The 13886-nt window shown below is 38.8% G+C and overlaps 1 protein-coding gene across 4 annotated transcripts in view; it reads right to left on the bottom strand.

Moving 5' to 3' along the window:
* Positions 1–13886, bottom strand: part of LOC143292864 (calcium-activated potassium channel slowpoke-like) — a 74168-nt gene that overhangs the window by 9676 nt on the left and 50606 nt on the right. For 2 of the 4 annotated variants that reach the window (XR_013056690.1, XM_076603499.1), the window contains exons 15-23: positions 13560–13634; positions 7620–7652; positions 6569–6650; positions 5635–5806; positions 4655–4879; positions 3345–3543; positions 2716–2811; positions 1416–1546; positions 78–272 (exon numbers count right to left, since the gene is read on the bottom strand). Coding sequence is in view for 3 of the 4 variants with exons in the window: in XM_076603499.1 (XP_076459614.1) it covers positions 78–272; positions 1416–1546; positions 2716–2811; positions 3345–3543; positions 4655–4879; positions 5635–5806; positions 6569–6650; positions 7620–7652; positions 13560–13634 (1208 nt within the window). In the remaining variant the exon portion in view is untranslated. Of the gene's footprint in view, positions 1–77; positions 273–1415; positions 1547–2715; positions 2812–3344; positions 3544–4654; positions 4880–5634; positions 5807–6568; positions 6651–7619; positions 7653–12574; positions 12611–13559; positions 13635–13886 lie in introns of all 4 variants that reach the window. The other 2 variants (XM_076603500.1, XM_076603501.1) reach the window with 2 other exon arrangements.

Below are 13886 nucleotides of genomic sequence, written 5' to 3'. Positions count from 1 at the left end.
GCCAGCCAATCAGTCAACCAACCAAAACCAGCAAAAGTACAAAAACCAAACCAAACAAGCCAACAGAAATGTCATACCCCAAACTGGCTCAGAAGCCCCTCAAACAGAGACAGCTGGGACACACGACATCTGTCCCGATTGGCCAGAACAGCAGGTGTACAGTAGCCTCCCCTCATTCCTGCTCCCTCCGCTAATATCTGCTCCAGCTCTGGTGTGGCGCCACCAGTTATCAGGGTGCGGATCAGTGTCAAGGCATTGTCATTGAAGTAGCTCTGCCATGAAAGAATGTGCAGATAGTGTTAACAATGTGTACGAGAATAATTTACCTTGGCGAATATTTTAGATAACAGTAACAGAAGCAGTGGCAACAGCTATTGTGGCATTCATCAGTCTTGTGAGACCACCTAGTTGACTAGAGCCATTTACCTGTACTTTTTTTCTGTGTCTGACAACAATGTGACATCGATCAAGGACTTCTCCTTCTTCATCTTTGTTCGTGGGCTGCAACTCCCACGTTCACTCGTATGCACACAAGTGGGCTTTTACGTGTATGACCGTTTTTACCCCGCCATGTAGGCAGCCATACTCCGTTTTCGGGGGTGTGCATGCTGGGTATGTTCTTGTTTCCATAACCCACCGAACACTGACATGGATTACAGGATCTTTAACGTGCGTATTTGATCTTCTGCTTGCATATACACACGAAGGGGGTTCAGGCACTAGCAGGTCTGCACATATGTTGATCTGGGAGATCGGAAAAATCTCCACCCTTCACCCACCAGGCGCCGTCACCATGATTCAAACCCGGGACCCTCAGACTGACAGTCCAATGCTTTAACCACTCGGCTATTGCACCCGTCTATCGATCAAGGATAAGACTGATGATTTCTCTTTCAGTCTGATAGAGCTACACTGCCTCCAAAATGACATGCAGGAAAATGTGTCCATTTCCAAATATTCCCTAAGTCTGATTCCAGACTACAGTCTGAAGAATCTAATGCCCAGTTCTATTATGTCTGGAAAGGACAACTATTGACAAAAAAAGCAAACATTCTAAAGCATGTCTTCAAACTAAAAATATAAGAAGACCTACAGAGAATTTGGAAAAAAAAATTTCATTCTCTTATTTCTTATTCTTTAAAAAAAATTTTTTTTTTTACAATCATTTCCCTTTTTTTGTCCTTTTGTTCATATTTTACTGGACTCTACATTTTCATAACAGTTTTTCACTTTCACTTCCAGGTCTGAGCTAGCTGAAAAGATTCTGAAGTGGAGTTCATCGCAAGTGTGAATTTCTTGAACAGATTCTGGGGACAGAAGATTATCCAACTATTTCTGATCTCTCTCTGTGGACGTGCACAGTTTTGTGTGTTTACTACAATGCCTGCAAGCAGACAAACAAGAAACATACTCACAGTGCTCATGAGCGAGTCCAGCACACTGACAGCGAAGGCGGTACCACAAGCAAAGGGCTGAGTCATGTACAGCTCCGTCTCCGGGTCATCGTCATCATCCTGATCCAGAAACTGCACGTTGGAGTCATTGGCTGAAACACACAGACACACCTGATACTGTGTCTGCTACTGACATGTAGCCTATTGAAGAATAATATGCATGTAACATGTGATATTTAAATGCTTGCTGATTTATAAATATTCATTTTTGATGAAAATAATATTCATTTTTCTATTCATTCATTTCATCAATCTTCTGAAGATCAAAAGTGGACATGTATGCTGTTATATCAAACAAAACAAACACACAAACAAGCAAAAAATATTAAACAGCAAACAGGTGCAGCATCTGTTGATGTATAAAGGAACACAACTTCAAGCCACTGTTGCTTATGTAGTGTTTCCTATCAGCTTGCTCACAGGTAAATCAGAGGTACAGAGAAACACAGAAACTTTCCCAATAAATGAATTATATGCGAACACACACGTACAAGTACATATACATACAAACACCAAGTGATTACATCAATCAGTCCACACACAAAGTATTGTCTTTTATTGCAATGATTTTTGTTAGAACAGATTTCTCTGTGTGAAATTCATGCTGCTCTCCACGGGGAGTGTCCCACCACAGTGCAGCGGTACCCTTTTTTTCAGACTGCAAGTGTATTAGTTTACTGCAGGGCAACCCCTTTTTTTGCCATGGGTTCTTTTTTGTGCACTAGGTAAGTGTTGCGCAGGGGACCTCGAAAAATCGCCTCACCCCAAAAAATAGTACTCAGACCACCACTCAAGGTCTGGTGGAAGGGGAAGTAATACTCCTGGTCCATGCATGGGTCTAAAACCCATGGACAATCAGCTCTCTTTTGGGGGGTGGGTGGGGCATGGGTAGTGGGTGGGGGTTGTCATCCAAAATTACTCTCAGTGAAAAGACATGAAATCTAAGAACAACTTGCTACCTAACTGAGTGAACTACCACTATACCATCCCTTCAAGTACAAGGCCACCGCTCCATATACACACTATGGGGACCACCACAACGCCGACTATCCTAAAGCTCCCCTGACTGAGAGAGTGGGGATGTAACTTTGGAAAGACACTCTCAACTACAATAAAAGTCTGGCCCAAATAGTCAGGACAGCAGCTGCTTCCTCTGCTGTTCTGATGGTCGATATTTGGACATGACTGACTACATCATACCACTTCATATACCAGGCCGCCACCCCACAAATACACCATGTAGCTATGAATAGCTGTGTACCCAGTTCTGTGATCAGCGGGATGTTGCAGCCAGAAGGAGAGTCTCGCCGTGCCATGGACACATTGCTGCCCATTGAGAAACCAGCTGGCATGAAGGCTGAAACACACAGAGTTCTTAGCCAACAAAGTGAATAAAACTGATAATTCACAGTCACCCTCCTGATATAGCACATTCATCCTATTTTGGTAGCACGCAAAGCGCTTTTACATTAAAAATATGCACAAAAATGCATTCACCTATAAGGAACAATAACATAAAATACATTAAAAGTACAGATAAAATATAATTGCCATGAGTGGTGAAGAGAAAGCTCATTTTCTTTGAAAGAGAGAGAACACATTCACCTTACAATGTACAAATTACAGCCTTTCACTCAATGATATAAACTGTACATAAGCTCACACCATGTGTAAACACACACATGAACCAAAAAAATGGGACACACTTTACCAACCTAAACACACCCACACTTGCATGCACAATGACACCAGTGTGCAAAATGCACAAGGGAACACCCTGTAGGAAAATATTCAGGTTAAAAAAAACCCACAGCTTTATAAAACACAGCACTGAGAGCTGAACAGTCTACAAATAAAGTAAAAACAGTGACAAAAGGCACAGCAAATCACCAGGGGCAGGAGCTGTGGGAGGCAGGAGGCCCAGGCTGTCATCGAAGGTCATGGCCTTGATATTGAGGGAGCAGAGGATGGCCTCCTTGTCCACCAGATTGGGGTCATCCAGGTTCTTGTCTTTGGCTGACACGATGACGCACATGTCGCACAGGTTGATGTTCACCGCCCGCAGGTTGGCCCGGTTCAACGGGGACCCCTGCCACACACATGTTCTTGAAAAACGTGTTTAGTTTGTGTAGGATGCTTCCGGATGTATTTTCTGATGGTGTTGTTCACACTGTGTTCAATCAATGCCAGTGCATTAATTCACACAAGCACACACACACACACACACGCACACACTCATATACGTATACATATGCAGACACATATGTGTGTGGGGAGACGAGTGGGGACGGGGGGTGGGGGGGGAGGGAGAGGAAGTGACAGCGTATGTGTGTGTGCATGAGTGTATGTGTGTGAGTGTGAGTGAGTGTGTGTGTGTGAGTGTGTGTGGAGTGTGTGTGTGTGTGTGAGTGAGAGTGTGTGTGTGTGTGTGTGAGTGAGTGTGTGTGTGTGTGTGTGTGTGTGTGTGTGTGTGTGTGTGTGTGTGTGTGAGAGAGAGAGAGAGAGAGAGAGTGTGTGTGTGTGTGTGTGTTTGTATGTGTGTGTGTGCATGTGTGTGTTTGTATGTGTGTGTGTGAGTGTGTGTGTGTGTGTGTGTGTGTGTGAGTGTGTGTGTGAGTGTGAGTGTGTGTGTGTGTTTGTATGTACTACAGCTAGCGAGAAGACAGAGACACAGAGACAACAAGGAAACAGATGGACAGAGAGAGAGAGAGAGAGAGGGAGGTGACAAACAGAACCGTGAAAGTTTCTATTACATTCCAGTGAGCACAGAAACATGTTGTACAAACAGAAGATTACTCTGTAACAGTGATATACCTATGAGTTAGTACTCACAAACATAAAAGTATTATGCTCTTGCTGTTGAAATATTAGCTTGTCATAATACTTCAAAATGCATATAACATTCCTATCACATTTACCAGGTAATTCCCTTAAAACATTTGTCACACAACACTGTAATTCTGCCAACATTATAGGACAACACTGCTCTAAAAGAAAGAGGAAAAAATAATCTTCACTGCTGGAAAATAATCAGTAATGAGTGTCTAAAAATAAATACTGAGGGTGTGGGGGTGATGGTGGTGAAAATATAAACATAATTTTCAGTGTTGGAAAATAAACAATAATGTCTAGAAAAATGTTAAAAATCTGACTGAAAGAAAAAAAAAAAAACAATCACTGTTCTACCCAGTCTAGCATACCGGCAAGATAGACAGCTTGGGGAAGTTTTGTAAAGTTTTCCACTCTCTCTGCAAGTAGTCCAAGTTTCCGACAATGACACAGTGCTTCAGCTCATTGTAGTGGAAGTTGCTGGCCCTGAGGGGCATCACCAAGTTTCGCAGACCAATCAGAGGAGAGCTGGCATCGGCAAACAGACACACCACCACGTGATTGGCCAAGCCTGTCAACATGGCCTGATTGCGGTCCTGGAAATATAACCAAAAAAAATATAGTGATATTTCTTTTGTTGTATGAGTTTGAATAACACAACCAAGCTGGTATTTTCATTGCCCATTTTAAAGTGTTTACATCATGGTGATATGTGTGTAGTGTTGAACAGGTCATTTTCCCCTACCTTTCTGGAATCATTATCCCTCTTGGCCATATCACCTGACGCTAATCCTGGATGTAATTAACAAACATAAGTTGTTGTTTTTTTCTTATCATTAATTTATTGATCAGTATTATATCAAACATCTCAGTGAAAAATTTTCCCCTTCAGTATTTCAATCAACACAGTTGCTTGAATAATAATTGTACACTAAACTAAAAGTACCCTGCTAATTTTCTTTTCTGATAACATTGCATGGTTGTGACATGATGCTTATTTTCCCCTTTGAAACATAACTCAGTATCTTTGCAAATTGATTGCAAAATAACAGTTCAGTGTGTTACATGTGTCCATAATATCATGCAATGTTCTGTTAAATTATACAAAGAAAATAACTTTCTCAGCAAGGGAGGGGAAAAAGAACAAAAACAAATTAATTAAAGTACCTCAGTTTGTGCCATCAATCATATTCACTGTTTTGACAGCTGACAGATAGAAATTCACAGCCTGAACTACATAATACATCAAAGACACAACTTTACAGTTGATTTATTGTACTTTTTGTTGTAAATTTTCTTCCCCTCTCCCCCCTTTTGGTTGGTGTGATACAGGTGATGGTCCGACACTCACCATGAGGACTTCATGGATGGGGTGGTCAGCACACCAGTGGAACATGCCCGTGGAGTCAAACTTTCTGGGCTCCTCTGCCTGTCCGTCAGCCTGGCCCATCAACGAAGGCAGGGGAGGGTAGTCTCGTGAAGAGTCCTGCTGACCCAGTGCTGTGGTCCGACCACTGACGGGGCTGTTTAAGGTGAGAAAAGAATCGGGGATCTTACATTACCTGTACAAACGACAATGCAGCAGTTACACATTGAGCACTGACACAATCTTGCACTTGTTCAGAGACTTTAATCACAGTTAGCAACAATAACCTCACAAGCCCAGAGCCACATTGCTCAGGTTGCAGTTTCAGACTTTTTGTCTCCCTTCATGTGGGCTTTTCCACAAAATAAACTTGTAAAAATCATTGAGCTGGCTGAACAGACTCCAAGATGGAGCTGACAACTGGTGAAAACAACCATTGACAAACTGTTTGTGAAATTCTGATCTTTCTTTTCTTATGTGTGTAAGAATCAATTATCCTCTTCCTTTTTCTTTTTTTGTGTGTAGCAGAACCAATGATCATTATCCCTATCCATTTTCATGCATGACATGCATGGACCTTTTTCAATCCTCACACTCCAGTTCAGGCAGATGTGGTAGCAGTTTGAAACAGGCAACCTTTTTAACTTAGCCAGAATGATGACAATGGTATAAAAAATATAAAAAACACACAAAAAAACACAGATGATAACAATATTATTACCACTATGGAAATCTACACAGTGCTTCAACCCTTCATACTTGAGTAGCTCCGAGCACATATGAAAATGCACAAACCTATTCTGTGAAAGAAAGCAAACAAAAAAAACAAAAACAAACACTTGTCACCCTCAATACAAAGCTATTTAAAAGAAGAAAAACACCCCACTGCTGACACTCAAAATACACACTTTATACGTACAGTATTGATGAAGCAGCCGTGGCTAGAACAGCAGCAGCTCGAGGACTGTCTGTTTTGGTGTGAGATGTCTTCTCCTTCTTATCTGATCAACACAGTCACACACACACAGAGCCAACAATGAAGCCATGGGCAGTGTTCAAAGTCTAAAGAGGGCACGTTGTTGAAACATATAGTCAAGCACATTACTATTCCTTCATAACTGATTTCTCGGTGTGAAATCTGGAAGATTCAGGGAGACAATTCAATGTGCATTATACCATTCCATCATAACACATTTCTCTGCATGAAATTTGGGTAAATCGCCCCAGGAACGAAGTGTCATCAAAATCCAGCACCATCTGTTTTCTTCTCTCACTTTTACTGACTCTATCATCTCTCACCAAATACCAGCACCCAGAGCATCACACAATTCCTAGTGGAGAAAGGAGTAGGAATCTTGATCTTGACAGGAATCAAACCTAGGACCCATGATTCCTTTTGGTGCGCTCTGTCCATATAGGCACTGCACACCACTGCTGATGATAATCATCAACCTTGAAAGCAAACAGTTCACTGGAATGCAGCCTGGCTGTCAACCACAAAATTACTAGATGTGTGTTATCTTCGATGTGCCTGATCAAAACACTTGATTGACACAACAGCTGGCTCTCTTTCACATCATGTAACATAAATTATTAAAAAAAAAATATATATACAGTTTTAAATAAGGAAGTTTACATGTAACCTGTGTGTTTAACCATGTTCTCCTTCAGTTGCCCACATCATTTGGTTAGCAAAAGCTAATGTGCTTTCATTTACTGTAACAAATGTGATGAAAGGCCTCAAAATCCAAGTCCTACTTTTGTGTGTGTGTGTGTGTGTGTGTGTGTGTGTGTGTGTGTGTGTGTGTGTGTGTGTGTGTGTGTGTGTGTGCATCTGTGCACGCATGTGTGTATGCAAGGATGCATGTGAAGCATGACAAAAACATTTTGAGTTGCAAGTGAAAGTGATTAGATTATACCTGCAGCAGATCATAGTCCAAACCATACATGACAAAAAACAGTCAGCTTACCTTCTCCAGTTAGTGGTTCAGTCCTCTGCAGAGCTAAGGAAAAAACATGACAGCATTTAAAAAAAGATGAAAGAAAATGTGTGTGTGTGTGTGTGTGTGTGTGTGTGTGTGTGTGTGTGTGTGTGTGTGTGAATGAACATGTGTATGGCATTGGAGATTGTCTGCATGTGTAGTAAGCCAGGTAGTAAACTAGTGAAAGCTAAGTGACAAGAGTTCAAAGATTTCCCGAAATTACTACTAAACTAAGAATTTTAGTAATTTCAGGAAATCTCTGATGGCCACAGTGGTTACACAAAATAACTAAAATTTTCAGGGGTTTCATGAAATCACTGGCTTCACAATCTCAGTGCAACATAGATAAATATATGAGTAAGTAGAGATGCTTTTCATTCGCAAACAAGAACTACAAACCTAAAGCTTTTTGACCACTGAATCTTCACATGAAATCAATTTGTATGTCAGTTTTATAATTACACAGTACATATCTAACAAGAGAAGAAAGAAAGCTGTGAAAGTTCAGCTGTTTTGAACAAGGTGTGATTAATGCTAGCACCTACGTCTGTGTGGATGTGCACATTAATTCAGGCTGAAATAGGTGATGTGGACTGTTTCTTCCTTCCAGAACTAAATGAATAAATGTGACAGCACTGAAGGGGGGAAATATCACATGCAAATGTAATGGGTTAATCATGCTTAATGTGCTTTATCACCTCCCTCTTACAACCCATAGTCATATCATTATTTAAGTGACTGAGATTCATCTGATTTGATTTACAAATCCATAACTTTGTGACAAATTAAAATTATGTTAAGATGTTCCGTGGAAATTACTTTATTAAAACCACAAGTGCAGTAAAAGATTTAGGTAACTTTACAAAAGTTCAGAGACATTTATCAAAGTTAAAAAAAATAAACCGAATGAAAGGGTAAAGGTAATTTCAGCAGAATCAGGAGAAATCTGCAAGTTTGATAACACTGTGATCTATATTAGACAGACAGACTCGCCTTACACACACACACACACACACACATGTATATATATATATATATACATATATATATATTTATATGTATGTGGAGAGAGAGACAGAGAGAGAGAGAGGGAGAGAGAGAGAGAGATTTTGTTAAATGTCCTGTCAAACATACTGTTGGCTGTGAAATCAATTATATATATATATATATGTGTGTGTATATATATAATATGTATGTATGTATATATATATATATATATATATATATATATATATATATATATATATATATATATATATATATATATATACTGTTGATCCACAACATGAAAAAGAACAACAAACCATTAACAGAATCAGCCTAGAGTCCATCGTCCAAACACTACACCGCTGCGGTATGAACAAACAATCTGTATCACTGTTCTATGACTAAACAATGATGATACATCACTACTTTATGACTAAATAAACAGCCTCACTACTGTATAACTAAACAATACTATATCACAACTCTATGGCTGAACATGCACACTCCGAAACACCCCACCACATATTTTATGAACGCTACTACACAGGCATTCGTTCAAAGTGTTTATCTCTTTCAGGGAACCTTGCCACCCATAATCTTCTGCCTGCTTTCTGGACATGCATGTACACAGATATTCAGTTTTATTCATTCGATTGTATTCAAATGATAACAGCAAAGGTATAAAATAAGTTGAATTGAGCATTTGAGCTCAGAAACAATGACAGAGGGTGAGAGAGGTGGCGAAGGGAAAGACAGAGAGATGGTATGAGACAGAGAGACAGACAGACAGAAAGAGAGAGAGAGACAGAGAGAGAGAGAGAGAGACACACACAGAGACACAGAGAGAGAGAGAGACAGACAGACAGAGACTGACAGACATAAAGAGAAAGACAGAGACAAAGAGACAGACAGAGACAGGAGGCAGACAGACAGACACACACACACACACACAGAGAGAGAGAGAGAGAGAGAGAGAGAGAGAGAGAGAGAGAGAGAGAGAGAGAGAGAGAGGTTTGGAAATTCTTTTTCTAAGTTGTGGATAATTTTTTTCTTTTTTCCTTCTTTACATACTTATATATACTTTATCAAAATTGTCTTTTTTTTCACTTTGTTTTTTCTTTTTATTTCTTCTTCTTATTTATTTATTTCTTTTACTTTCATCAACAAAACGAAACCCACAAAACTCTCCACATGCAGTTACTGCATTAAAAAAAGACATGCAAGACACAGGAAAAAGGTTCAAAATGGAGTGCAATGCAAAAACCAGATATTCCAAAACACAAACATTCCTTGAACTCACTGTGAATAAAGCAGTTTAAAAAAACGTGCCAGTGCATACACGTACATAAAAAAAAAAAAAGACTGTCGAAGAGCAAATTATCACAGGATAAATTCTATTTTCACATCATGTTTCAACATAATGCATTGATGAACACAAACAGATTAAAGTAAAATGTATGAGTCTTTCTAAGTCTCAGGGGTTAGAGAATACATGCACTGCATGATATTGACTGATAGGTCATGAAACTAGAGTCAACAGGGGCGTATGAATACGTCTGAAAGAGAGGGTTTACTTGTTTTGGCAAGGCGCTGACCAAAGGCAAACAACATGGTACCTGAACAGAGCAGAAGAGGACAGAGTTCTTGACTTCGGAAGAGCTCTAATCCTGATTGTGTGTGTGCGTGTGCGTGTGTGGTGTGTGTGTGTGTGAAGGACAGATAAATTCAGATACCTCCCATTATATCTTTTTGCTTCTTTGTATTTGGCTGTTGCTTTTCTTCTTCTTTTTTAAAACTAATTTTTCTATATGGCAGGCAGTCAATTAATCAAATAAGAATAAATTAGAAGCATATGGCAGTTTCTTAACAAAGATTGGATTTTTTTCCCCAGGCAATATTCCTTAGTTTAAAAATAGAATCAAAAGACAAAGTTTAAATGAAGAAGTCATTTTTGGGGTGTGGGGAAGGTGGGTTTCAGGAAACCGATGGGAACATGGAGAGGACTGGTCTGGAAATCATCTGCACTGCCCCAATGACCCTCCATTGGGTTAGGGGATATGTGAAGGTGAAGGGTGGGTTTTGTCTATGGGTTAAAATGTTTCTGTTCAGGATGCAGCCATCAGGCTGTTGTAGCTGCATAACCCGTGTGCCCTGCTGAAGGCATTCCTTTCATGCCACTACTTTCAAACCCCCCAAGCACAACCAACCCTAAGAGGGGGCACAGCAAATTCTTCCTTCACACACATCCACTTCGCTACAAACTATGCACCTTTGACAGCAAAGCTATTTTACGGGAAACATTGGTTAAAATTAAAATGTTTCCATGTGGAACAATAGAGTTTGGGAGTGTGTCCGACATCATCCTTGCAAACTGTATTGCAGCTTCACAGTATCTATTTAGGAAGAGGATTTGCATGAGCTGATACAAGATGAAAAATAACATCAACTCAACCAGTGATCAACTCAGATACTTGACACAAAGTATCAGTGATAAAGGAAAACACTAAAAGTCTGATCAAATCTTGGAAGGATTATTCATTCCAGACATATAACTTGTGTATTGTTGACTAATTCTAACTTTTTTGATGATGTTTTGAAACAAAGAAAGAAAATGACAATGGGGCTTTTTTTCTCTCTCTTTTTTGTCATCAGTAAAAACCATTGAATGTCATTCAAAGTCAAGCAGATAGTCCACTGATAAAATGATAATGCACATGTATGTGTGCGAGCGTGCATGTATGTGTGCATGCATGCGTGTGTGTGTGTGTGTGTGTGTGTGTGTGTGTGTGTGTGTGTGTGTGTGTGTGTGTGTGTGTGTGTGTGTGTGTGTGTGTGTGTGTGTGTGTGTGTGTGTGTGTGTGTGTGTGTGTGTGTGTGTACATAAATATCCGCATGCATCTTTGCAAAAATCTTTTAGACATGTGTAGTTGTGAGTATAAATCTGGCCATCCTCATGCACTGAGACACTGACCAAGTTTAAACACAAAGAGCAAGTGAAAAAGAAAAAAAAAGAAAAGAAAATTCTTTAATCTATCAGAAAAAATATTATTCAGGCAACTGTAAGACAAAACATTGAACTCAGCAATCTTTGTAATACATCAAAAGAAAACTAAGCTGATGTTCATGTCAACCACTTCAGAATTTAGTTGAAAAATTCAAGACACTCAAACTGACAAAGAATGTGAGCAAATTAATTGCAGAATTAACAACACATAATCCATGTGAACACTTATAAATCAAAACAGGGGGAAAATGAAAAGAAATGAAAGGGAGAAAAAGAAGAAAAAAAAAGGGTGAAGTGAGATGTGGAAAAGCAGAAACAAAAACATAACTTGAAAAAAAAATTGCTTTGAAATTTTATCAATAGATAAAAGAGAAGAAAAGAAAAGAACAAGAAAAAAGAAGAAAAAAAAAGGAATGTAATGGGTGGAGTGCAATGCGAAGAAACAAAGACTTAAAAAATCAAAGTGCTTAAATAAACCTAATAACGAAAATAACATTACATTCATAAAGTCTGAAAAAAGTGTGTGAGAAAGAAAGTAAGGGAAGGACGAAGAAAGAGAGAGAGAGAGAAAGAAAGAGAGAGAGAGAGATGTGATGCACAAAAAAAAGAAAAGAAAAAAAGGAATGAAAAAAAAGAAGAAAATAGGAGAGAAAAAAAACAGTAAGAAATGATTCAAAGACAGCAAATTACATAACTAGAACGGAGTGCCTATGGCTGGGTTGCATAAGAAATCTTAACAGCACCAAGTTTGCTTTGCATTAATTTTCCTAAGCCACTGGTAACGCCATAGATTTAAGGTAATGCCACAGACCCTTGAAAAATCTATACGCTATGCAAACATAGTACTACTGAGATTGCTTATGCAACCCAGTCCATGAGCCGATACACTGAGATGAACTAAAGATTGATATACACACATAGACAAAGAGACACAAAAAAAGGACTTGTATACCTAGCACAGCAGCGGCGCCCTTTTTGAACATAGCCACTTGGGAGACAAAAGTCAAACACGATAAATATACAAACCATCATTCAGCAAAAAGTCACAAATAGTCAAAACAAATAGGCACATTAACACACGCACAAGATGGACTTGTACATGTAGATACCTAATACAACCGCAGCTCCTTTTCTGAACAAAGCCACTTGAGAAAAGAAAAACAAGGTATCAATTTGAACTGCCAGTACAGGAAGGACAAGAAAGGGATGGGGGAAAAGAATTCACTTTTTTTTTTAATGAATGAAACATATCAACAAACAAGAAAACAAAAACAGCAATCAGCTCACACATCAGGAACACAAAACCTGTAGACTTTCCAGTCCCAGTCTCTACTGACTGCCATCAGGTTCTCACAACGAAATTTCTTTGTTTGATTCATCTGTGCAAATGCTGTTAATGTCTGCATTTAAGAATTTACACCTTCAGGTTCAACAGAATAACATTTTATTTTTTGACAAGAAATGGATCCATTACAATTCAATTTTGGATTCCATATTTTATGAAGCCTATTATAGATAAATACAAATTACAAATCAAGCTCAAACTAGTCAAACCCAAAACAACAAAATAATAATGCAAACTAATTTAAAACTAAAATCTCAATCCAAAAACAAAAAGACTGTAACAACAGATATTTGATAAAAAAAAACCCCAACAACTTTCCATCCCCTTATAATTGCAAGTGCAGATTAAAAAGGCACTATACTAAAAATGGAAATATATCAAATAAACGAAACATGTAGGAAAAAACACAAAACAACGAAAACAAAATTAAAACCGATGTCAAACTTTGAAGACAGAAAACAATGATGTACCAACACCTTACAGAATATCAATGCACAAAATGTCTCATATCAGCTGACTAAACCCCATGACCAACAAACACACTGTGTCATACTGATGCTGTAACAGCAGAAACAAAGACTTTTCATGTTACCTGTAGACGTCCTAGGGTTAACAAAAGACTTTGTCACACCAGGACGTCTGAAGGAAAACTTCTCCCAATTCCTCACTATCAAGACAAGGAAAAATCATATTGCCAAAACTGATATTCCATTAAGACACTAAGACTTGAAGAGCTTATATCTAGAAGTAACAAGAATAAGATAGCAAGATTTAAGAAATGAAAGATGCTCGCAAAAGAACAAGTAAAAAAAGTCATTTACTTGTCCGCTAAACTGCTGAGAAAAGTAATCTTTTAAACAATTTTGATCAATAATAATTTCACTGTGCACTGAACAAGGTATAAAAAAGACAATTAGGA

This window comes from Babylonia areolata, chromosome 18 (genome assembly GCF_041734735.1).
Source record: "Babylonia areolata isolate BAREFJ2019XMU chromosome 18, ASM4173473v1, whole genome shotgun sequence".
Classification (NCBI taxonomy): domain Eukaryota; kingdom Metazoa; phylum Mollusca; class Gastropoda; order Neogastropoda; family Buccinidae; genus Babylonia; species Babylonia areolata.
This window is presented reverse-complemented; position numbering and strand designations above follow the sequence as displayed.